The sequence below is a fragment of the Sceloporus occidentalis genome, unplaced genomic scaffold, assembly GCF_023333645.1.
Source record: "Sceloporus occidentalis isolate IW3139 unplaced genomic scaffold, rSceOcc1.0.p SCAF_4, whole genome shotgun sequence".
Lineage (NCBI taxonomy): Eukaryota > Metazoa > Chordata > Lepidosauria > Squamata > Phrynosomatidae > Sceloporus > Sceloporus occidentalis.
In genome coordinates, this window is record NW_028316984.1 from 178,567,324 (window position 1) to 178,594,387 (window position 27,064).

The window sequence follows — 27,064 nt, forward strand, 5'->3', positions numbered from 1 at the left end:
GTTTGTTACTTTTCCCCTGAAGTAATATGTTATTGTTGTCGTTGTGCGTCTTTAAGTTGTTTTTAACTTATGCAAACCCTAAGGTGAACTTATTATGGGGTTTTCTTGGCAAGATTTGTTCAGAGGGGGGTTGCTTTTGCCTTCCTCTGAGACTGAGAGTGTGTGATTTGTCCAAGCTCGCCTACTGGGTTTCCATGGCTAAGTGGAGATTTGAGCACTGGTCTCCAGAGTTGTAGCCCAATGCTCAAACTACTATACCATGGTGGATCTCTTCAGTCCAAGATCTTTTAGAGTGGAGATGGAAAACTCATGCAGTCCTCCAGATGCTGTTGGACTGCCATTTCCAGTAGCACTAGCCAGCACATCCTGTGGTAAAGAATAATACTGAGTTGGAGTCCAACATCACCTGGAGGACTAAATGGTTCCCCGCCCATTTTAGAGTTAAAACGTCTTAAAACCCAATGAACATTTCCTATTCTTTCTTCTTTTACTGATGAAAGTCTGTTACAGTGAACTCCCACAAGTTAATTTTAACATGTCATTTTTCATGTAATGGTTTTCAAGAAGTGTAAAGTCCATTTTAAGTTTTAAGAAAATCTCCCATTCTTTTTTCAAGGCTTATTTTATTGTATACTATAAAACTGCCAAGAATACAATCATATTTGTAACAAGCTGACAGCATTATGTGAAATCTTTCTTCTTTCACTGATTTCACATAATGCTGTCAGCAATGTTCCACAGGCAGAAATCATGGGACTCTTGGCTTTTATCAGAACAACTCAACATCTTAGACAAGAAGTGCATGGATTCAGGGGATTACATAAAACAAAAGAACTACAGGAGAGGTAGTTAGGATAATCACCTGTCCAACAGCACACACAACTGTTTCCATAGTACACTAGCCCCATGGATCCCCTTCAATCCAGGCAGGTGGGTAAATCAGCAATTCCCATCACCACTGCAACATCATTGCCTCTGCACAGTAACACTATTTGTGTAATTAACAGCTATGAAAACATAGTGGCCCACTATAGGATCACAGTCATTTACAACTTACACAGACGTGCCATAAATATTATTGTATTTTAATGAATATTTTCATATGTACTTATATATATTTTAACTTTTATTTGTGTAATTTGTGACACCAAGTATTTCGTAATTCAATTTTAACTGTTTTATATAGATTTTTAGCTGCCCCAGAAATTTATAGATTCCTAGCTGCCCTAGAAGCGAGCCCTGACTAATTTAGAGGGAAAATGCCAGCATGTACTGGTCTGAGCATAAGACGACAACTGTGGAAGCCAGGGCTCAAAAACCCAGATGTTGGGCAAGTCACAGTCTTGGGCTTAGGGGAAAACAAAAGCAAACCCCCTCTGAACAAATCCTGGCTCAAAACCCCCATGATAGGTTCACCTTAGGGACATCATAAGTTAGAAATGAATTGAAGGCACACAGCAACAATACTGCAAAAAACACTTTTGGAAGGCTCCAGTAGAAGGAAAAAATGGGGGAACACATGGCAGACCACAGAAAAGGTCTTGGGAGCTGTGTGCATCCTGCAGGTCATACTGTTCACCTGCAACTATGTGCAAGTTGCAACACTGTCACCTTGTGGAATGCTGCTGTTTAGGGTTCTAGCCAACTAGCAAATACCTTTTCTAAGTTATTCCATTCCACATCCATCTTTCTGCCACCCTCTCCACACAATCACTGGCACATTCAATCCTCGTGATAATGGGGAGAGAGGCACAGGATTACATAAGATCTGCACTCTGCTCTCAGTTTTGTAAACAAGGGAATTATATAAATTTTATACATACATGCAAGGCTGTGAGTTAGGGGCCCTTTCACAGTACAAAATTATAGCACTATGATTCCACTTTAATTATAATGGCAATATCCTATGGAATCCTGGGGTTTGTACTTCAATGAACTACAAATCTCCCACTGAGAATTCAGTATACTCCTCCCTGTGTGGCAAATCCCAAGGTTTCATAGCATGTTACCATAACACTGTAACTCTGTAGTGTGAAAGTGCCCTTAGATCAACATTATTCTCAGCGTGTGGACAGAAGAATGAAGATCACCACTTGGTACAGAAACCAACAAGATTTTCAACGAGGAAGCTCCAAAACAAGAAGGAAACTTTATCTTGCAGATTAATTTATTTTGACTTTGATTCCAGGGCAAAGGCTGGGTGGTAGAAGTGAGAACCAGAGGTCCAATTTAAAGTCTACAAGCTGCATGCTACAACCTGGGTTTGGAGGCAATCCAGGAAGGATGTCAAGCCCATACCCATTTTCATTCACATAGTCAAAAGGGTCAATGTTTTCTCAGAAGGACATTCAGTTTGAGCTGCTGCTACCTGTCAAGCTTTCCAAGGGATCACACTAACCAATAAACCTTAAACACACTAATAAATAAATATTTAAGGAGGAGGGAATCCCAATTGTTTATATCCAGTTTCCTAGGCAGTGAGGTCAGTTGCCACCTTGCTCCTCCTAGCAGTACCAATACCAGCTGGCCTCTGGTTCCCAGAGAGAGAGGGGGGGAAGAGAGCGAGAGAGAGAGAGAGAGAGAGAGAGAGAGAGAGAGAGAGAGAGAGAGAGAGCCTCCTGCATTGATCCTCCTCACTGATGGCAGAGCAGGTATCCCACTCTGTGCTGTAGGCACAATGCTGCCTTTGTTTCCTGAATGTAAACATTTACAATTCAAAACCAGCAGAGTTCCTGAAAAGGAAAGACCTGATGGTATTTCAGAGGAGGGGAGAGGAGGGGAAGGAATCAGATAGCCTAGTTGGGCAAGGATGTTCAAAAGCATAATGGTTTTGCATTTAAAATTTGTTGGGGGCAGATTTTACAATGTATGTGAGGCTTTTTAAATTGAATGGATTCCCTATGGCATTCAATCCCAGACATCTGAATTCAAGCATTTCATTTCATTTTTTTTTCCTTACAGCATATACTTGGCACTCTTTCAATACACAGAATCTAGACCTCTTCACCAAAGATCACAGTGACCCATATTTATGAGCCATATAGAACATGAAGAAGAAACAGTCTGACCAGTTATTCAAATTATTATAGCTAACAATACTTTAACATTTTTTTAGAAATCATACCTGTTTAGAACAACTGCTGTGTATCTTCTTTCAACAAAAATAATTCCACATAATATGTTAGTAAAGGGAGAAGGAAAATTAGTCTCTGTTTTCTCTTTTTCCTCTATTTCTTCATCTTCCTCATCATCTTCAGAATCACTCCAAGACACATAGTTATCCTGATTCCTATTATTATACCACTCAACACTTTCAAACTGTTGTCGTTCATACGGTTTATATTTACGTAAGATTTCAAGCAGTTTTATTACTTTTGGGGTTACAAATTTCAGATCAAGTGAGGCAGGTGAGAAGTGCTCTTCACAGAGTGCATGTATTTTCCTTAGAAAAGTATCTGTAAACAATAAAAATTTCCTGTGCAGCTCCTCTTGCTCATGTTTAATGTACTTCTGCAGCTCTCTCACCATCATCCCAGCGACTTTATCTGCACACCAGGGTCCCAGAACAAGCAACACTGCTCGGCAGTCTGACAGTATCTGCAAACAAATGAAATTCATCAGTTCTGTATAGTGTGATACCATTCAAAGAGCTTATATTAGGACCTTATAGTGTATATAAAGTGGCGTACAACTTTTAAAAATACAATATATACAATTCTAACTTAAAGGAAACTGACTAGCAAAGAAGACTTGTTCCTTTTACACCTCAGTACTAACAGACCAGCTACCTGAATGATCTGTAATATCTTATGCAGCTTGTTAAAGAATTATGGGCAGGGCTACAATTTCCATTCTTCTGTATCCATTCTGATCTCATTCCCACAACTATGTAACTCTGCTTAAGAACCTGCGACTTCAATACACCAGCACTCCATCAGCACATAAGAAGTGGTTTGATATCCACAAAACATCATGCAGAAATAAATAATAATATACTGTTAGCTTCTCTGATTCAACTTCAACGCATGGCAACCCTGTGGATTACATATCTCCAGGACCTCCCATATTCTCAACCTCTCTGCTCAGGTGCTGCAGGTTCAGGCCCGTGGCCTCCCTAATTGAGTCTAACCGTCTGGTATGTTGTCTTCCCCTCTATTGCTTCCTATTTTTCCTAGTGTTACTGTCTTTTCTAATGAATCATGCTTTTTCATGATGTGGCTTAAGTATGACAGCCTCAGTTTAGTCATCTTCACTTTCAGGGAGACTCAGGCTTGATTTGTTCTAGGACCCATTTGTGTGACTTTCTGTCTGCCCACAGAATACTCAGCACTCTTCTCCAGCACTACATCTCAAATGGGTTAATTTTCTTCCTATTCGCTTTCTTCACTTTCTAGTTCTCACATCCATACATGGTAATGGGGGATTTAATGGTTTGGACAATTCTGATTTTAGTGTTCAGTTCTATATCTTTGCACTTTAGTATATTATCTAGATCTTTCATAGGCCTGTTACAGACAGCCAAAATAAAGCTGCTTCAAGTCACTTTGGAGGTATGGTATTTCAATGATGCATGAATCCTAAGAGTCTGGAAGCTTCACCAAAGCTGCACTCCAGTCCTTAGGACTGGAGTGTGGCTTTGGTGCGGCCTTTGGACTCTTAGGACGCATGTATCATTGAAATACCATACCTCCAAAGTGACTCAAAGCAGCTTTATTTTGGCTGTCTGTAACAGGCCATAGTGATCATTCTTAGGCCTGTTACAGACAGCCAAAATAAAGCTGTTTCGAGTCACTTTGGAGGTATGGTATTTCAATGATGCATGAGTCCTAAGAGTCTGGAAGCTTCACCAAAGCTGCACTCCAGTCCTTAGGACTGGAGCATGGCTTTGGTGCGGCTTTTGGACGCTTAGGACACATATATCATTGAAATACCATACCTCCAAAGTGACTCGAAGCAGCTTTATTTTGGCTGTCTGTAACAGGCCTTAATCTTCTGAAGTAAATTAGTCTTAAATGTGTTATTAGACACTTCCTTTAGACATTTCCTTTCTCAATCACCATTTTCCATTTTATGCTATGACAGAGTAATAGAGCTATCTCTTTGGAAACTGAGACATACAGTTGTCCCTCCTAATTCGCAGATCTGAAATCCGCGACCTTGAATATTTGCAGTGGGGCAACCTTCTCTATTGTCAATGGTTTGTGCACCCCATTCAAGCCTATGGGGCTTGAATATACACGAGCCTCCATTTTCGCAGGGGTGTGTGTGTGTCCAGAACGAATACCCCTGCAAAAACGGAGGGCCAACTGTATAAGTCTTTTGTAAAAAGCAACAGAGTAACCAGAATGTGGAAAAATGTCTGGATTGTCCCTAGAAATACATCCAGTGTGAAAGTATGCATCTACCTGCTACTTAAATATTACCCGAAGTACCACTTTCTTTTTCATATTTTCTAAATTAGTTATATAGTTGGCCCTCTGTATTCATGGATTCTTCATCCACATATCCAACCATCCACAGCTTGAACTTATTTTTTTTCAAAAATTTAAATAGAAAACCTTGATTTTGTCATTTGATATAAGGGACACCATTTTATTATGCCATTGAAAATAATGGAACATTAGAATCCACAAATTCTGGTATCCACAGGGGGGGCTGGAACCAAAACCCCAGCAGATACCAACGGTATTTGATTTACAAAAATAACTTGAGAATATATCATAAATTCTCAAACTAATTTCTCCTGCCGATGAATAAAAAAAATTATGCAGATTGAACAAGAGGTAAACTAAAAATATTTCTGGATGGAAGGTTCCTATGAAATAAACAGAATCATAATGTAGTTAATCAAATAAAGGACAATGCTATATGAAAGCATTTGCCTTTACCTGTTTAGAAATTAAGGTAGAATCTCTGTCCCTGCAATGTACAGATATATTGCAATCATTCAGAAAACTAAGCGCATCATCCAGCTCGGTTAACAGCCTCTCATAGAGTCCACTTCTGTCAGCATATGGTCCACAGTCTACCACAATTTCACATGGCTGAGAAGTATACCTTTAGTTTAGAGGGAGAAAAAAAAACCAGTAAGAAAATTTACACCAAGTGTTGAAAATATATACCAGGAAATAAAATCTTAATTTAAAAAGATATAAGCCACAAAGTTTACTTTTATTTTTCTTTAGCAAAATAAATTTAAAGTATATCTTTCAAGTATTTCAACAGTGTTTGAATACACAAAAAACACTTCTCCTATGTCCAATAGCAATTTTCATCAATTGTACATTGTGTAGTGGTCTGAGCATTGGACTACAATTCTGGAAACCAGGCTCTGAATCTCCACTCAGAACCCAATTGGGCTACCTTGGGCAAGTCATACTCTCTCAGCCTCAGAGGAAAGCAAAGAAAAGCCCCCTCTTAACAAATCTTGCCAAGAAAATACAACATATAGTACTACAAGTGTATCAGTGTATACCTGTCCAAAACCACTAAATCAGTTGCCGTTTCAGCACTGCTCTTTAGAATTTTCTCCAGTTTCTGAATCTTCTCTTCTAATTCTGCTGGATCACATTTTCCATTTAAAATGGAAGCTGTTAAACCCAAGATTCGAGGGCATGATGGACAACTCTCACAAAGCTAAAGAAACAAAACAGAATGTGTTATGTGAACACTAATTTTATTTTAAAGTAGAGATGGCACTCATATCCAAAGAAGTGGAAAGGATTCAAGAGATGGTTTATGAAATTCTGTAACTCTTTTTCCAGTATGAGGGGAAAAAATTTAGGGAGATGGGAGAGAGAAAACAGATTTACTGGACTACAGAAAAAGATCACTTGCCTCCCACCATTACCTCCCACAATTACTTATTATGTCTCAGACTGGAAATGACCCAGTAATAAGTGGTATTAACAATATATTTGATATAAGCAAGATTGCTGCTAGTGCTGTATATGTAGGGCAATGGTTCTGAATCCCTATAGTCCAAGCCAGGTGACTCAATGATGCATCTTCAAAGCACACTTCCAAAGAAGGGACTACAATGCATATTATATAAGTACTGTAGAGAAAGAGCGTTATAATTAGAATCACTATTCTGTAAGCACCTTGCAACCACTCATTGCCAAATGTTAAATGAGAGATCACAATAATTCCTAGCTGAACACACCAATAGGATTGTTTTGAGGATGGCTGTTAACACTTAGAAAGCACATAATGTTCCACTGTTAGACCTTATTGAACAACCATGTTTAATAAAGTGCATTCTCACCTCATTAGCCTCAAGAAACATAGGGGAGTCTAACTGGCTCCAGAAACTACTATTGTGATGGCTAGAAAACACTTCTAAACATTCTTTGTTTCCTGGTATCAAAGAAAAGAAGCTGATGTCTCTTAAATGGCACTGAATTTTTACTTACTCCATTCCTTCCCCATACCCATTCCCTATAGTAGTATCTGCTGAGTAAATTAACAGTCAACTTCCCTAATCTCTGGTAGGAGAAAGAATCCATTTATTCAACAGAGAAACAGCTACCGTGAGAAAAACAAGTACTGTAAGTTTGATGCCAGACAAGGTACAGCATCACTAGCCAGCATCACTATGCAAGACTTCAGTTTGCCTACTTACTAAAACCTATTGATTAAAGAGATAAAACTGAATCACAACTAACCTTCATAATTTCTCGATAGGGGTGATCCTGTATTGCAAGGTGGCACTCGTCAAAAATAAGAAGATTGATGTTTGACAGGGATAAATGTTCATGTTTTAAAACGTTCAGAGCGACTCGACAGGTCATAACCAAAACCTGCAATATGAAGAGAGGTAAGATGAACATGAAGGTTGTTTACATTAAAAAGATCAAGACTTTATTATTTTTAATGATCATTAATAACAATAAAACATGACTTCTCAAATTCAACAGATACAGGTTCTAACAAAAAATGATTTTGGTCTCTCACAGAAAGCTCAGGAAGTTTTAGAGAACTACATTTTCATTTCACCAAGGGGCAAGTCAAGTCCATCCATTTACAAGTAAGGACCAAGCTAGACCTTTAGGTGCTACTACAAACTAGAGTCTGGAAGGTTCATTTTAAAAGCAAATGCATTTAACATCAATTTTTGAAAAAAGGTTTCCATTACATGTTTGTTAGGCAAAAAGTTAACATATTTCTTTACTCATTAATAACACACTACTATAATCACTGGAAAAGTACTACTACTTATATAATGGGCCCATATAGACAGGCCAAAATAAAGCTGCTTCGGGTCACTTTGGAGGAATGCTGTTTAATTGATGCATGCATCCTAAGAGGCCAGAAGCTGTGCCAAAGCTATGGTCCAGTCCTTAGGACTGGAGTGTGGCTTTGGCATGGCTTCTGGCCTCTTAGGACGCATGCATCATTTAAACAGCATACCTCCAAAGTGACCTGAAGCAGCTTTATTTTGGCCTGTCTGTACAGGATGAATGACTATTATAATAACACAGGGTGGGCTTTTTTATATATATACTTTCAAGGGTGCTCTCCACTCCCTCCAAATTTGGGAGGGGAGGCAGGGGGAGGAGGTATTTTTAGTTTTAAAAAAGACTACAATTTTCTTCACACTCCTTAGAGCAGGGCTGAGTAGCTCTCAGACCTTAAGTGCCCTAAGGGATCTTGAAGGGCCACTGTACCTTTTTAAAATTGGGAGTGGGGCGGTGGGAATTGCATACACCCCAATCACACCAATGTCCCAGGCATTCTGGTCCTCTATGGGCCACTTTAGTCCAGGAGTGGTTTTGTTTGGGTTTTTCCCCCAAAAGGAAGTGACCTTGAAGTCAAAATATAGGTCAATTTCTTTTGGAAAAATGGTTCAGGTTGTCAAAATATCCCAAACATGCATCTTACACTGTCAAGGGGGCATTTGAAGGCAAAAATGGTGGTGATGGGATTTTTAAAAAAAATGTCCTGGAGGCCCAAGGGACTGTATTTTACCAAGCCCTATCTTAGAGGATATAGAGAACAACTTTTTCTTTCTCTCTCAGGTCTGAGAGGATCCTTAATTTAAGCAAAAACTAAAGTAGAAGTAACTTCCTTTGGGATATGGTGGATTGTTTTTGCAAAATACAAATTTGTGTGGGGTATTAAAAACTAAAGGGAATTTCAGGGAGGTGGTCCAGCCTATTGGTGGCAAGCATCACATCCTATCATTGGCAGCAGCTCACCCCTGCAGTAAGAAACTGCTTACTAAAACCTTTAGCAGCACATGTAGTTCCCTCTCCTCTATCAAATCCAGCAGAAGTTGCCTTGTGCTATAAGGGCCAAACAGGCTACAACCCTTACTCCTATCAGAGGCAGGTATGGATGCAGAGCACAGCAGGGAAAGTACATACTTTATAATGGATCAACCTATGTTCTGCTAGCACTGGGAGAGGACGAGGAAGAAGCGCGTTCCTGTTCCTCCTCCCTCCCAACTCTTCCTGGCTTCCAGCTGCCACTTTGGAGGCAGCTGAACGCTGGGAATAGCACTAGGAGAGGAAGAGGCATCTTTCCTATTCCTCCCTTCCCAGTCTCCACAGAAATAGATAGATAGTGCGGAGGGACCCTCCTTGGCCTCCAGGCACCTCTCTGGAGGCAGCTGGAGCCCAGGGATGGTGGGGGGGAAGGAAGAGGCGCACATCTGTTCTTCCCCCATCCCCTTGGGCCTTCAGCTGTCCCTGGAGAGGCAGCAGAAGGCCCCGGGGCAGGGGGGGGGAGTACCACTCCAGAAGGCAGAAATCCCGCCCCCGGCATTGGGTAGCACCTTTTAGTTTGGGCACTAAACCCCTAAAAGGTTTGCCATCACTGTCTTAGGCCAATACATTCTATTAGTCTTCAAAGTGCATCACATTAACATGGAAGTTTAAGTTACTGTACCAATGTATAGTTTACATGGTCCTTCAATTTATCTTACCTGGTATTTAGCAAATTCTTGGTTCCATCTTTCCTTTGTCCATTCTTCAGTTATTTCTAAGCTGGAATACTCTCCCACTTTGAGATCTGAATGTGTCCTAACAGTCGATACTTGCTGAGCAACTTGATTTGCTTTATAGTAAAGAGAAGTTTAGACAGCAATATAACTATTTTGAAATAGGTCTTTAGCTTATACTGAATAATATGCAGATTACAACTGTTCACATCAACATGCTGAAATGGCGTAGGCACACAGGCCATGTATGCTGCCCTTTCTTTAACCCAGTGTGCAAACCAGACTATGATTGGGAAAGTGACTGAAGTAGCATTCTATTTATATTCAACTAGATATTTGTAGAATTCTCTGTATGATTTTGGAAACCTGATAAAACAGTCCTTGATTGCAGAGAGTTCTGTTCACATTGAAACACACACAAACATGCTGTTTCCTCATATCTTCACATTCAGCATAATAATGTTGACAAGGAAGCAGGTTTGGCATGCATGGGGAAAGCATGTGTGTCCCCCTCCCCTCCACAATTTAAATCAGGGGAATGGAAAATGTGATCCAAGGGCATTATGTGCTGTATCTCCAATTTTAACACTTCTGATCAGTTCCAGACCAACAATCAGTCAGTAGCACCCACTATCTCCCTAAACTATCCCCACCTCAACACATTTTCCCACTCCTGGTTAATGCCTTCTCATGTTCAGCCAAATGACTGAACAGCACAGTACCACGTAACATTTAATTATGCCAACCTTTCTCTTACATGCTTAATGTGGAACATATCAAATTCATGTAGGGCAAACTGTTTTCCAGATATGCTTGGGTTGCAACGTCTATCAGTTTTAACCACCATAGTGAAGGATGATGGGAGCTACAGTCCAATAAAATGTGAAAAACCCCCATGTTCCTCACTCCTGCTATTTATATATATATATATATATATATATATATATATATATATATAATACACATACACATACACACATACATACATATATATATTACTCAAATCCTTAAGTGAAAGATTCCATCCTATAATTTCAACCTCATCTTGCCTGATAACAGATCAGTTAAAAAAGCTTGTGAGAAAAATCACAATAATTTCATTTTGTTTATTGTATTCTACACTGATTCTATTGTACAATTAGTACATCCTTTAGACCCTGTTGGTCAACCCACATTATATCCTTACCAGAATTGACCAAGAATACTGTTCTTTTTCCATTTTTGTTGAAGTCTCCCCTGATCTGATAAGACAGTTCTTTAATGAGTAGTACTGCAATAAAAGTCTTCCCTGAGCCAGTGTTTAAACAGACTATTGTATTATGATCCAGAGCTGCTTCTAGCAGTTCAACCTGCATCAAAATAAAGGAAAAACCGTTTCACTGTTTAAAATTCCCACAAATTACATGTAAGTGAAAAACTGTAATGTTAACATTTCTATGATCAGGATGCACAGCATCTTATGATTCTTATCCCACAGATAAGTTGACGGGAGCAATTAATGGACCATCTTAGTCTAATGCTAACATAGTCTAATGTTAAAATCAGCTCTAAACATATTTGAAGTTATGTGAAATTTTAAAGGGGGAAAGATGATTTCCCCAAACTACTAAAATATAGAATGCTCCATTCTATATAGAGTATTTTACTCAGTTTAGTTTTCTGCTTTGGATCATGTGGCCTCATCTGACACATAATACTGCAACTAAAATCCAAGTGTAAAAAAATGAGGACTGATAGTATTATCTTCTTGTTCTCACTGTAGCCACAAATCTTGGGGGAGAGGGGTCCTTGATATTCACGTGCTGTTCCATGCAGTTTTGGGATCCAAGCCAATCAGATAATATTATAATCAATATTACAATCAATATTCATTGCAGTCCAGTATCTGTCTATTTTAATTTAATTAAAATTAAGAGACGTAGTAGTGATGGGTGACTTCAACCATCCTGATATTTGCTGGAAGTCAAACTCAGACAAATCCTCAAGGTCTAGTAAATTCTTCACTTGCCTTGCAGACAATTTCATTGTCCAAAAGGCGGAAGAGACAACAAGGGGGTCAGCTATTTTAGATCTGATACTAACCAACAGGCATGACTTGGTTAATGGGGTGCAAGTGGTGGGATCCTTAGGTGGAACTGACCATTTTCTCCTGGAGTTTGTTATACAGTGGAAAGGAGAAGCCAGGCATAGTCAGACATGCATTCTAGACTTTAGGAGAGCTGATTTCAGTAAACTCAGAGAGGTACTGGGAGTCAAGAATACTAAAAGAGAAGAGAGTTCAGGATGGATGGGAGCTTCTCAAAAGGGAGATACTGAAGGCACGATTTAAAACAGTTTCAGTGAGGAAGAAAGACGGGAGGTGTCTCAAGCAATCAGGATGGATGACTAAGGAACTTTCAACTAAGCTAAGTTTTAAATGGAATATGTATAAGAAATGGAAAAATTGGGAAATCACCAAAGAGGAATTCAAACAAATAGCAAGCACGTGTAGGGGTAAATTCAGAAAAGCTAAAGCGCAGAATGAACTCAGGCTTGCTAGAGAGGTTAAGAACAATAAAAGGGCTTTTTGGATATGTCCACAGAAAAAGGAAGAAGAAAAAAATGGTAGGGCCACTGAATGGAGAAGATGGCAAAATGCTGACAGAGAAAAGGCAGAATTACTCAACACCTTTTTTGTCTCAATGTTCTTAGAAAAGGCAGAGGGTGCTCAACCTGAGGAAAATGGAGCACACAATAGAACAGAGGAAATTCAGCACAGAATAAGTAAAGAGATAGTACAGGAATATTTGGTTAATCTAAATGAATATAAGTCTCCAGGACCTGATCAATTACATCCAAGGCTATTAAAAGAGCTGGTAAATATACAGCGGACCCTTGTTATACGCTGGGGTTTGATTCCAAGATCCCCCGTGTATAACAAAATCCGTGTATGCTCAAGTCCCATTAAATATAATGGCATAGCAAAATGGTGTCCCTTATAAAAAATGGAAAATCAAGGTAAATTTATACTGTTTTGGAATATTTTCAAACCGTGTATGCTTGAATCTGTGTATAAAAAATCCATGTATAAGAAGGGCCGACTGTAATATCTTGGTAGATGAAGGGAATGCTGTGGATATAGTATATTTTGATTTCAGTAAGGCCTTTGACAAAGTTCCCCATGACATTCTTGCAAACAAGCTTGTAAAATGTGGGCTAGACAAGGTAACTGTTACATGGATTTGTAATTGGTTGACTGGCCAAAGCCAAAGGGTGCTCAACCATGGCTCCTTTTCATCCTGGAGAGAAGTGACCAGTGGGGTCCCACAGGGCTCTGTCCTGGGCCCAGTGCTATTCGATATCTTTATCAATGACTTGGATGACAGAATTGGGAGCATACTTATCAAATTTGCAGATGACACCAAATTAGGAGGAATAGCTAATACCCCAGAGTACATGATCAAAATTAAAAATGACCTGAATAGACTAGAAAGCTGGGCCAAAGCTAACAAAATGAAATTCAACATGGAGAAATGTAAGGTACACTTAGGGCGGAAAAATAAAATGCACAAATATAGGATGGGCGACACCTGGCTGAATGAAACTGCATGTGAAAGGGATCTGGGAGTCCAATTAGACCGCAGGTTGAACATGAGTCAACAGTGCGACGCATCAGCTAAAAAGGCCAATGCAATTTTAGGCTGCATCAATAAAAGTATAGTGTCTAGATCAAGGGAAGTAATATTGCCACTCTATCCGGCTTTGGTCAGGCCCCACCTGGAATATTGTGTCCAGTTCTGGGCACCACAATTTAAAAAGGATGTTGAGAAACTGGAGCGTGTCCAAAGGGGGGCTATCAAAATGGTGAAGGGCCTGGAAACCATGCCCTATGAGGAACAACTTAGGGAGCTGGGGATGTTTAGCCTGGAGAAGATAATGTTAAGAGGTGATATGATAGCCTTGTTTAAATATTTGAAGGAATGTCATATTGAGGAGGGAGCAAGCTTGTTTTGTGCTGCTCCAGAGAACAGGACCCGGAACAATGGATGCAAGCTACAGGAAAAGAGATTCCACCTCAACATTAGGAAGAACTTCCTGACAGTAAGGGCTGTTTGACAGTGGAACACTCTTCCTCAGAGTGTAGTGGAGTCTCCTTCCCTGGAGGTCTTTAAACAGAGGCTTGATGGCCATCTGTTGGGGATGCTTTGATTGAGATTTCCTGCATGGCAGGGGGTTGGACTGGATGGCCCTTGTGGTCCCTTCCAATTCTACGATTCTATAATTCTATGATTCTATTGCAGAAGACACACAAGTAAGAGGCAGGTATTTCAGTAGACAACAGAAAGTAGTACTGTACCAACATTTTCTCTATTTCATGCAAAAGACAGACAGAATCACAGCAAAAAGTCATCTATGCAGAAAGATACATAAGGCATAGCTAGCCTCCAAGAAATATCCAGATTTCACTTTCATGCTGCTTAACAAAATATTACCATTACTGCATGTACCTGATATTTTCTTGGTGTGTAAATGTTATCATGAATTGCTTCTTGTTGCCATGGTAGTCCAAAAAAAGGACCCATTGGGGAGGAAGCAGGGGTCATGAGCTGTAGTCCTGCCATGCTGTGGGACTGCAAAGCAGGGCTAGTCATTCAGTCATTCATTCATCCAGTGTTTCTTTCATTGCATTTGTCGTTCCAGCACAGCTTACCTGGGGATGGAGTAGAGAGTACATTCATCAAACCATGTATTGATCAAAAGGTAAGTTATTGATATCTAGAAGTTAAACCTTTCTAAAAAGCTCAGTAAAGTTGTAAACACAATCTCTGAATCTTCAAAAGACAATCCAAAGGAAATCTGCAAGCTACAATATGATGTTATACCAACTGCACAGGAATCACTTTGTCATCATTCCTTATAGCAGTGATTCCCAAACTTTGGTCTTTCAAATGTTTTTTACTTCAGCTCCCAGAATTCCTGAAAGCTGACTCGGCCTTCTGGGAATTGAAATCCAAAACATCTGGAGGATGATAGCTTGGCAACCCCTGCCTTATAGTGTTAAAAAAGTGACACAAGTAATCTTTGGACACACTGGAGGGCCCTGCATTACAGGCACTATAGCTTATCTCCACATTACAGAAATATTCTCCCAATTTCTGTAATGCTGCTACAGTGTCTCCCACATGACAGTAACATTAGGCCCAGGCCTCCTACACATTCAAGAGATTACTTTCAAGTTAAGATAGCTATTTAAGGTGGATACTTTTCTCAAGATGAAATACCAATCCGTTGCAATGAAAATGAAAAAACAAACAAACGGAAAAGCAGAAAGTGCTGAATAAAGTGAATTAATACAGGTAGAAACTGTAAATGTTTTCATACTGATTTCAGCATTCCAAAAACTATTAAGTATATTGCACATATAGGCCTTCTTAGCCATTCTGTCAACCTTTATTAGGCATACAGCAACAATATACATTTACAATAAAACTTCAGGATCAGAAAATTGGCCATTAGCCTAGTAATATGCAGATTCCAATCTTCCAATTAGTATTCCACTGATAACCCATCCAAACAGATATTCATTTCCAATAACCTTCTTAACAACGTCCCCCTCAGAATTATATACAATGGACAAAGCAATACAATATGATGGAGAACATCTGGAGCTTGATCACAGTGACATACACAATTCAAAAATGGGGTCTGCAAATATCTGCCCCAGTCACATTTGAGGGGTGTACATTCAATCTTGCAAACAAAATGGCCTTCCTCAATACCAGCAGCGAAAGGGTTTGAAAATAATCCAGATCCTACCCTGCAAGGGAGGGATACCGAGCATCACTGGAGAACACACTCTAGGAGGAGCTGGATATGTCAGTTGATGTTCTCTCTCTGCAAGGCAGATCCTAATAGATTCAAGACACTCCTTTTTGGTTAGTAAAAGGAGAGAATCAAAATTTAAACCCACAGAAATTAGTTTACTTTCATAAAATTTAGGCCAACTGGCATAGTAAACGTCAGATAGTCCATAAAAGACTGGATCTATTAGGCCTGAAATGTATCTTAAACCAAAACCTATAAAGTCATCAACCAGGTTTCAGTTTCAAGAGCATTCAATCCCAGTTCCGTATAGAGAGTCAGAGGGTGTACGCACAGAGGTACAGATAATAGTCTCCTGAAAAAAATGTGTCTGCAAAGGTTCAATTTCCTTATTAAAAGCTAGAATCCAGGTGAATATGCTATGAAATAATTGCAGTCCTAATTTGGTTTTGTAAATTTTTAAGGCCACTAGAATATCCTGGTTGCCTTTTTTATAATAAAAAGTTTGTATAACTGCCAACTATCTTTTCCCTGTTTGTATTACAGTGGGCCTTCGCCTTACGTGGGGATCCGTTCTGGATCCCTCCGCGTAAGGCGAATTCCGCCTATGCTCAAGCCCCATTGTAAACAATGGAGCTCGTGCACGGCGGTGCGGCAGCTCGTGGGGCACAACAGGCGTGCACGCCCATTCAATTGAATGGGACGCACCGCCCCTTCCGCCCTGCACGCGCCCCGCGGCTTGAGCGCGTATGCTCAAGCCGTGTAAAGCACGCCCGTGTATCTCTCTGTATAGGCCTTCTGATAACCTGAAATGCCCTATGAAAAATTACAGTCACCATGCAAAATAAACCAGTCTCCAGAGTGCAGAAAGAAGAGTCTGACAAAAAGTGGTTTCCCTACAATCACTCACAGTGCAATGCCTAATGTGAAATATAGGAAGAAGAATGTAGGACCTGAAGAATTAGGAGATTATTAGCACGCATATATAAAAGACCAATTTAAATTAAATCTAAAAAACTCAAAACTAACCAAAAGGTAATTGATTTGTTGTACATATATAATCCATGGCCCAAGCAGGCATGGCATTCAAATGTAACAGAACACTGATAATAAGAACTAATAAACTAACACTTAAAAAAAAAACCAGATGCATTTTAAGGTTTTCGCATCATCTTCACTTCCAAGACAGAGATCACTTGTTACATACGCTGCTGCCACGCTGCACAATTAATGCAGTTTGATACTGCTTTAACTGCCATGGCTTAATGATGGGATTTCTAGTTTTGTTGTGACACTAGAGATCTCTGACAGAGGTGGTTAAATATCTCACAAAACTACAAATCCCAGAATCCCACAGCACTGCGCAATGGCAGTGAAAGCAGTGTCAAACTGCATTAATTCTGCAGTGTGCATGTAGTCACAATCTTCTTATTATCTGAACCATCATAGCAAGGGGTGCTTTTTATTGTATGGAAAAGTTCAGACTGAATTAGTAAGTTTTTTAATTAAAGTAGATTTAACTGCTAGGTTTATGTTCAAATGATTATGTAGCTATTTTTAACTAGTATTTCAGGTTTTAACTTGCTAAACTAGATTTATCCATATTTAACCCATGTCTATACAGGATGTATGCCTATTGTGGCAAATATTCATTTATGTATTTGCAATAAATCAATCATCTTTTGGCTTGTTGAACTTATCTTGATCTATTTAAAGTTTATTTTTATACTTTGCATACATATATATTTATAGTGTTTGTGTGTGTATATAATTTCTACTAAAATGTCAGTCCTACTGAATTCAGTCAGACCTATTTCCAAATGTACAACATTTCAATCCTAGTGAGTTACAGGCCAAAATGAGGTTTAAAAATGACAACCTTCCAGATAACTGCTTGTTCAGTTATCCATACATACTGTATATACTAATGTATAAGTCTAGAAATTTTAGTCAAAAAATGACCAAAAACCTGAGTCAACTTATGCACAGGTCAATGTAAGTACTGTACTTTAACTCTTATTAAGAGAAAAGGGAATTTAATCAGTCTTGGTAGCACTGATTCCTACCTCCCTTATTCTCTTATCCATCCAGCCTTCACCAGGAGCACAAACAGTTAGGTCTGTTGGAAGTTTGTCAGTTCTTTGGCATCATTTTCCTTTGCTTTATCCTTTCGATCCTTTGTTACTGGCTCATCATAATAATAATAATAATAGGTTTTATTTATATACCACCCAATCACTGGGAATCCAAGCGGTTTACAACAGAGGGGATAATAGGCAGTTCCCTGCCCTCAGGCTTACAATCTAAAAGACGCGACACAAAAGGAGAAGGGAATGGGGGGGGGGGGGAGGGGATCAGGTCCAGCATTCTTCTCTCCCTCTGAGGCCTGGACCAAGGCAGATGGACCGGAGGGAGGGCTCTTCTTCTTCAGGCTAGCCCTGGTGGAACTGGGCCAGCCTATTCTCTCCCTCACAGGCCGAAAGATGAGAGTTATGGAGGGAGGGCGCTCTATCTTCAGGCTAGCCTCTGATGACGCTGGGCCAGCCTATTCTCTCCCTCACAGGCCGAAAGATGACAGTTATGGAGGGAGGGCGCTCTATCTTCAGGCTAGCCTCTGATGATGCTGGGCCAGCCTATTCTCTCCCTCACAGGCCGAAAGATGACAGTTATGGAGGGAGGGCGCTCTATCTTCAGGCTAGCCCCTGATGACAATAAGATAATACATAAGTTTTACCCTCAACTTATCCATGGGTCATATAAAAAAGGAACGCCAGTCTTACCTGATGTACGTCCATTTCCAGCAGAGAAGGGTTCGATCCTCCTTAGATTGGGTTGTCCCTCTATAATTTTAGCCCCCAAACCTGCCCTCGACTTATACATGAGGTTGACATAGTTTATATATGGTAATAGATATGGTTCAACATTTAATGACCAAATAAAAATCAACATGGCAAGAATCTGGTTTGAGAACTAGTTTTTAAGTGAAAAAAAGAATGTAATCTTAAATAAAATATATCAATAAATAATCAATTCAAAAGCCTCTATGGGCCTAAAAGAAAGTGAGCCCCACCACTCAAAATAGTCAAAAGGAAACCCAGAGGCCTAAGAGAACACTACTAGACATTTGGGGACAAAAAAACAACTCCAAGGAGAGCATTCTTGAGGATCACAAAACTATCAGGTGGATAGTTGCTCACTTCTAGCCTATAATGCGATCTCAAGTTTTTCTTCTAAAATTGTTCCTTTTTTAAAGAAATGTCAACATGAACCTCAATATTCAAATATAATTTCTGGTGATACAATGAACTGAGCACTTACTGTATTAATATCTGTGACCTCTTTATACATATTTTCTGAACTGCATCCTTGACATCATTATAATCCATTTGTAGGCTAATCGCATTGTTGCCAAGCTCCTGTTCAATCGATACAATAAAATCATTAGAGGTGAAAATTTAAGAGTAAGAGATTCCACCATATTAGTTCAGTCAAAATTTATAACTACAGATAACTACCAAGTGATCTAAAATTTCTAGACAATTTTGGAAAAAAATGAGGTTTTTAGAGAAAAAAGTACCATAGCAGCCTTTACAGAATGAAAGTCACTCTATTACTGTACAAACATAGAACTTATTGTAAAATATATGTACAATTTTATTTGGCATATTAAAAGTACAGGCTATTCAGAGAATAATTACAGATTGAATTTGCCTTTAAAAAAGTTTTTCTTATGAATGGAGCTACAAAGTCCTGAACTGTAAAGACTTCAGATTTTTGTAGTTATTAAGAGCAAGCAAAAATATAACAGTAAAAATAAAACCTAAAGAGACTATCAACATTAGTAAACATAGAAAAAATATTTTTTCTCTTCCAGTTCTCCATAGTGTCAAACAGAAATAAAGTATTCATTCCCATAAAAAAGAAGCAAGAAATAGAGACCCAACATCAGAAACTGCAACTGAAATTGTAAAACTTTGCTTCAGAAAAAAAAAACACTTTTTTTTAGTTTCTGTGGGTTTTACAGGCTATGTTGCTGTGTTCTGGAAAAATGTATTCCTGATGTTACACCTATTATCTGTGGTTGAATGATTCCAGCCACTGATGCAGGTGAAGTGTCAGGAATAAAGTCTTCCAGAACGTGGCCACAGAAAACTATGGACGTTGGCCATGAAACTACACAAAATGTTTCTTCTCCATATTTTCCCAATCCCTCCCCTCGGTTTTCATATTTCCAGTCATTCTAAGATTAACTCTTATGGTCAAGGTTCTGAAACGGTGACTCCCCTCCCCCCAATTCCTGAGCGGTGACAGATTCTCAAAGCAGGCACCAACCTCAGATGGGGATTAGCTGACCCTCTAGTGCTTGGAACACTTTTTTTCCTCTTCAACTCAGACTGCATGGCAGGGAGTGATAGGAAGAGAAGAAAGTGAGTATTAGGCTGAGGTGGGGAGGCTGGGGCTTATGCATGACTGGTTGCAGTCTGGGAAGGGGTGGAGCAAAGTTCACTGACACACACACACACACCCCCACACACACACTTTTACTTCTCCTTTGCTCTTTCCAAAGGGAAAATCTCTTGTTTCTGTCTTTGGAAGGAGCAACGTAACCTCTTCCTTTCCCTTTACTCTTTCCAAAAGCGAAATCCCTTATTTCCATCTTTGAAAGCAACCAAGTTAAAACCTTTTCCTTTCCCTTCACTGGCCACTGCACCTTTCTGGACTGTCAATTCAGACTAACACATCCAGAAAAAATACAAAGCCATGAACACAGTCTTTCAAGGAGAGTATTATCCCACCCAAAACAGATTAATACACCTTCCAATCCAGGTTAGGACCCTTAGCAGTAAATCCTTCCATCTTGCCTGGATTCAGCATGAGTTTGTTTCCTTCACCCAACTCATTTCCTCCTCCAAGTATACATTCAGAGGAGATGCACTATCCTTAGCTGAAGTTATTACTGACGACACAAAGAAATATATTTTGGTGTCATCAGCATAATGATAGCACCCAACACCATGCCTCTAGATGATTGCATCCAGCAGTTTCAAGTAGTTGTTAAACAGCACTGGAGATGTCAGTTCTTTTGAGGAGCCGCTATCCCCAAGCACCACCCTTTGCAACCTACTCAAGAGACAGGACCAGAACCACTGAAGCACAATGCTCACAATTCTCAAACAGATCAGGCATTCCAGAAGGATACCATAGTCAATGGTACTGAGAGGTCCAAAAACACTAGCGAGGACATACTTCCCCTGTCAATGCTCAGGTGAAGATCATCCACTGAGGCAACCATAGCAGTCTCAACTCCACATCCTGCTTTGAAGCCAGATTGAAACCAATCTAGAAAATGTGTATCATCAAAGAATGAATTGGAAGGCAACTACTCTCTTGGTCACCTTGCCCAGAAAAGAAAGATTTAATACTGCTACTGTATATATTTATTAAATGTCCAGAGAGGGTTTTTTCACAGCAATAGTGCTATTGATTTTAAACCTTAAAGAAAGAATCTAAGTCTTTATACCAGTCTATTATGAGTTCATTAACATCAAATTTAGTACTTTCCAACAAAAATTGTAATTTATATTTATTAAAGACTGTCCTGTGCTTATCTACCATCAACCAAAGAGAGGAAAAATATGAAGTCAAAGGCTTTCATGGCCGGCATCCATAGTTTTTTGTGGGGTTTTCGGGCTATGTGGCCATGTTCTAGCAGAGTTTCTTCCTGACATTTCGCCAGCATCTGTGTCTGGCATCTTCAGAGAATGTTCTGAAGAAGCCAGCCACAGATGCTGGCGAAATGTCAGGAAAAAACTCTGCTAGACCATGGCCACATAGCCCGAAAATCCCACAAAAAACTACGGAGAAAAAACAGTTTGTATTTACTGAGAACCTAACGCCACAATTACTGAAGAGGCTACATCTGGTCAGTTTCCTTAGGATCAGTTTCAGTTACTGAGACGTGATATGGATAATGTCCTTGAAGTAGGTGGGTCCAAGTACATGTAAGCTTGACCCTTGTCCGTTTTAGCTGTTAAAATCTATCAGGAGTAGATTTATCAAAAGTGTTTTCAGAGCTGGAAAATGCCTACCACCTTGAAAGAGGTGGTGTGCCCTCTCATGAAGATGTCCTTTTGGACCCAGAGGCATGTGACAACTACAGTGCCCTGCGTTGTTCTGAACGCTATTCAGTATCTATATTAAGCCAGTGGATGAAGTCATAAGGGTGCCATGAGTGTGCTGGTCACACTTAGCTCTACTTCAACATACTGTCAGAATCAGTTGAGGCTCCACAAGTACCTGGGAGTACAATCGGCTGGATGAGGGGAATAAACTGAAGCTGAATCCTGATTAGATGGTGGCTATGTGGAATGATAGTTCAAAGCTTGGGGACTGAGTAAAATGCTCTGGATGCAGATACACATCCTCTAGATGAGGTTGCATTTCCTCTGAATGAAGAGGAATACTAATAGACCAATCTCTGTCACTGGAGGCCCAAGTGGACTCTATGACATGGAATGCTTAGGGCTACTTATGACTTCTCTGCCAAATAAAAGATTCCCTGGACAGAGATAAACTAGCCACAGCAGTCCACACTGGTAACTTACTGATTAGAAAAGACTACTATAATGTGCTCTATAAAGGACTGCCCACGGAAGTAACCAGAATTCCATATAGGGAACATGTAATACCAGTATTAAATGTGCTATACAGGTTGCCAATTCATTTCTAGTTTAAATTCAAGGGGCTGATGAAGATACTTAAAGCCTGGACCAGTGTCCAACATAATTACTTACTTACTTATTTAAAAATACTTCTATTTTACCCTGTATAACAAGATTTCAGGGCAATGTAAAAGTAAAAAAAATATCAAAATGATTAAATTATTAAAGAAGCAAGGTCCCTAGGAGATTTATCACTTCCTGAAACTTGATTTTTTAAATGATAATAATAATCTTCACCACAATTTTATAAGAGGTAAATTTTCTTATATCAGTATAAAGTTTTCAGTATTAAAAATACAGGTAAGGAAGTCAAGAATTTAGATAAAATAAAAAGTGGCATTCTGTTTATGAAGTATTCTTAAACAAATATAAGAATAATTTTAAAAGGCAATTTGAATGAGACTGTCTATCCCACTTTTGTTTAAAGATTAAATTTAACTAACAAGCACACTTTAGAATTTCACAACATTCTTTTTTTTTTTACCTTGAATCCTGATATTGAGCTTTTCCAGACTTTCCACACCTGTAATTCAGTTTCACCCTAGGTATCCTAGAAGGCAATATAAGGCAATATAAAGACAGTGAAGTTTTAAAAGTAAATTCCAATAAATTCCAATAATGTTCTACTACAGTTTGCTTCCTTGCATTTAATATTTAGTTTAGGGCAAAAGCTCATTACCCTTCAAAATCTAATTGTCATGTGTTCTTTTTGGCCAAGAATACAGATCATAAATATTTGAAAGAGATCAGCTTTAAGGGCTTGAGCATATTTGCATATTTTCTACTCTGCTAAAGTAATTATTCACTAACATCAATTAGATTTACATCTGGATCTAATTCACTGGTTTTTTTTTCCATTATAAAATGACATTTTGAAGAAACCTGATATTTACTGTGCTATAGGACAGTGAACGGTGTCCATTTTTCCAAAACTATTCTCATTAATGGAAAAAACAACAGAAATAAAAAGCCAGTTTTGTTTCCATGTGTAATCCTCCCTCCTTTCTCGTGGTCTTTGGACCCGCATCCCTCGCTTATGTGCTAGGGACAAATGGAGGGAAAATGAATGGTGCACGTGCCCACACTTATATTCAACCCAATATTGTCTGAATATAGGTGAAACTCCATTTTTGCGAGGCTTTCTGGAATGAATCCCCCGTGAAAAAGGAGGGGCAACTATACTTATATAAAAAGAGGTGGTATATTACAAAACTCTTCTCCCCCTCTCCCATTTCATTATTGCCTAAGAATTGCTGAAAAGTCAGCAAACAATTCTTGATGTTAAAAATTAAATGTAAATTAAAATTTAGATTTAAAAACATAGTTTTGTTTCTATTTCTTAGCCAATTTTTTTAAAACATAAAAATTTGTAAAGCACACCATACTACAATTTTTGCACTACAAAGATAACTGTTTAACAAACAGCAATCCGAAGTTCATGCATAAGAAATTGCAAAGATGACTCACTTACAAATTAAGAGTATTAGGACAATTGTTACCTGCTGTTTTGATATGTACATCTTCACACAACAAACCAGTAGATACTATCCCAAGAAAAAACCACCTAGCCTGTCAGTTCAACATTTTAGCAATGATCTACTTCAACAGTGGATTCTAGCACCATTAAGATATACGCTATAATTCTGTTGTAAGGGAAGAGAGCTACATAAGGTATCAAACTGAGGGAACTATGCACACTGTGGCAATACAAATGTGTTTCATAAGCTGTGAGCATTTGTTTGTTTATTATTTGCTCCATTAAAAATGGGCATCCTAAGGGCATCATTCATGGTTTTCTTCTGCATCCTCACAACAACTTTGCAAGATAGGTTAGTTTGAGAGTGTGACTGAGCACAAGATCACCCAATGAGCATTACAACAGAGTGTGATTCAAACTGAATTTCCTGGATCCTACTCTCGCACTCTGGCCATCCTTGTGCACCAGAAATTTATTTTAGCCTACTCTTTAGAGAAATGTTTTGAACTTGATTATGGCATGTAGCAAGCAAAGTTAAGAGACCAGTCACTGTTTTTGTTCCCTACTGGCAGCTGGGGAGTTCACCAAATGAAGGAAGATGTGGCTTGTTTAGTAAGAACTGTAAGTAAGGTAAAATTGTACCAGCCTCGTTGTAGTTCTGGTCAAAACCTCTATGATATATAGATAGGGTCATGCTAGCAAACATATCACTATTTCCAAAACTTTGCAACTCCAACCAATAATCTCATTGTGCAATGAGCTTTTATAAACTCTTCACACACAAATGTCCACATTTCACTAGTAACAAACAAAACATGTGTGTTGCAAAGTATTCTTTCATTTTTGGAAGAACTGCTATTTTTCATATAAAAACATCACTGAATTGAATGAGATTTAATTTAGAGTGGGCACAAAAAGCAAACTGTCTTTTATTACATTCTGAACAGAGAAATCTCATTGGTTTCTTACTTTGCCTATCTTGGCACCCTATATGTAGGCATTTAATTAAGAGAGTACTGTAACCAAAATTACTCTGTATAAAAATACAAAGAGTTGTATCCCTTAAAAATCTAGTGATAACTTTCTATTGAATATTTTGCATTCATAAAGCAAAAACTGAAGAACAGAAGTGGATGAAAAGGATGAACTGCACACTACTGTCCTTGTTACAACAGCCCTTTTCAGTTCTTAAACTAACATACAGCTAGACAGATTTCATATCAAAGACTGGACCAAGGTCAAGTACAAAACTGTAACCTTTCATCACATTAGCATGCCAATCCTTTTGCTGCTCTCCTCTGGACAAAAGGCTTGTTGCAACTCTGAAGGAACCTTCTGTCTACTGCCAAAGAAATAAATAATTTGCCAGAAACTACTGCTTCACAGCAGCTATTATCTATGCCTTTATTTTAAGGCAGACTCGGGGGGTTGTTCAGACAACCCCAAATGGGTGGGAATGGAGCCGCCCCTGTTTCAGCCAGTTCATGGCCATGGCAACTGCACACCACAGTCCTGATCTGACCTCTCCAGGGTGCCACAGCTGCATGGCTGAAGTTTGGCAGCGATCCTTTGGCGCTGCATCGTATGAACGCAGTGCTGGAGGAGCACAATGACGCCATACGCTGTGTGGTCAGAAAATAAATTCTGACCAGCAAAATTCTTTCCAGATCAAAGGGAGAGCAGAAGATTATCCATGTAGTACTTGGGGACCCTGATTCCTGCACTGACTGCAGAAAACCAAGCAGTCGGGTGTGACTGGCACCAGGGCGGAGACTGAAGCTATGTTGAAGCTCATGCCAATGAAAGCAAGCCTGAGGACAATAAAACCTGCCACCTTTTTTTAGGCACCTTTACTTTTAACATCTAAAGTACATTTAGGTATTTTAATTAAAAGCATCTTTGATTCTTCAGTGACAACATTACTTCTGTCAGTATTTTCCTTTTTGTTTCAAGAAAAGTGAATGGAATGATCATTTTATAAATTGCTGCTGTGCACACAAAAAGTTTAATTGGGTGGTGATGTACTCATTAGAATAGAAAAAGACTTTAATAATTTTAAAATTCAAGAATGGACATTTCCTCTTTTTTAATTCCAGGTGGAAATAGCTTGGATTATTCTTGAGAGTGTAAGAGTTCCTGTGGGAAAGTATATTGTGAAGTCGAAGGCTTTCACGGCTGGCATCCATAGTTTTTTGTGGGGTTTTCGGGCTATGAGACTGTGTTTTCGAGTTTTTTCCTGATGTTTTTCCAGTATCTGTGGCTGGCATCTTCAGAAAATGCTGGCATGGAAGAGAGTGGGGTATATATACTGTTGGTTGTGGGGAAGCGATTTGCATGTTAATCTGTGTATTGTTCTGTTGTTGAATGGCAAGATTTAATTTAATTAGTGATCAATTGTCTGTTGTGAATCCCCCTCACCCTGGGTGGTTTTTATTTGCATTTGCTAGGTCTTGATTTTGGTGTTTTTCAGGACTGGTACCCAAACTTTGTTTACTTGAAGGGTTACTTCTTTCCTGTTGAAGTTGTCCAGGTGTTTATGTATTTCAATGGCTTCCCTGTGCATTCTAACCTGATAGTTGTTGGCATGGTCCAGAATTTCAGTGTCTTCAAACAGCATTTTATGCCCAAGATGGTTTATAACGTGTTCTCCTACTGCTGATTTTTCTGGCTGACCCAGTCGGCAGTGTCTCTCATGTTGTTCAGATGGTTTTAAAAAAACGGTCAGATCTTCTCTGTGGCTCCAGATGGTGAAAGTGTCGTCCACATATTGGAACCATGTTGTTGGCTTTCTGGGTGCTGTTTCCAGGGCTTGCTTTTCAAAGGTGGGTTACAGACTGCCGAAAAGCGGCAGCCTGCAACCGCCCCTTTCCCAGCCAGATCGGGGCCTCAGTGGCTAGAGTGGCAGCTGCTGAGCCCCCGATCCGCCGTTTTCCAGGCTGCGGGAAAGCAGCAAAAGGCCACTTCCCCGCAGCCTGGAAAGGGGTGTCCTTGGGGCTTCAAGCCGCAAGGACACCCCGCAGCGGCGGGAAGGAGGAGAAAGGGGCCGCTTGGCCCCTTTCTCCTCTGCATTGCTGGGAGCAGCCGTCTGAAGGCTGCGCCCAGCGATGCAAACAGCAAAAG

The 27,064-nt window shown here is 39.4% G+C and overlaps 1 protein-coding gene across 3 annotated transcripts in view; it reads right to left on the reverse strand.

Annotated features, from left to right (window-relative positions):
* The window catches only part of DICER1 (dicer 1, ribonuclease III), an 80,161-nt gene that overhangs the window by 38,984 nt on the left and 14,113 nt on the right, over positions 1-27,064 (reverse strand). The window contains exons 2-11 of one of the 3 annotated variants that reach the window (XM_089522469.1): positions 22,952-23,017; positions 20,078-20,139; positions 19,064-19,161; positions 14,431-14,633; positions 11,130-11,292; positions 9,929-10,059; positions 7,668-7,802; positions 6,476-6,636; positions 5,889-6,057; positions 3,125-3,597 (exon numbers count right to left, since the gene is read on the reverse strand). In XM_089522469.1, coding sequence (XP_089378595.1) covers positions 3,125-3,597; positions 5,889-6,057; positions 6,476-6,636; positions 7,668-7,802; positions 9,929-10,059; positions 11,130-11,292; positions 14,431-14,574 — 1,376 coding nt within the window. In that variant the 5' untranslated portion in view covers positions 14,575-14,633; positions 19,064-19,161; positions 20,078-20,139; positions 22,952-23,017. The remainder of the gene's footprint in view (positions 1-3,124; positions 3,598-5,888; positions 6,058-6,475; positions 6,637-7,667; positions 7,803-9,928; positions 10,060-11,129; positions 11,293-14,430; positions 14,634-19,063; positions 19,162-20,077; positions 20,140-22,951; positions 23,018-27,064) is intronic. The other 2 variants (XM_089522468.1, XM_089522470.1) reach the window with 2 other exon arrangements.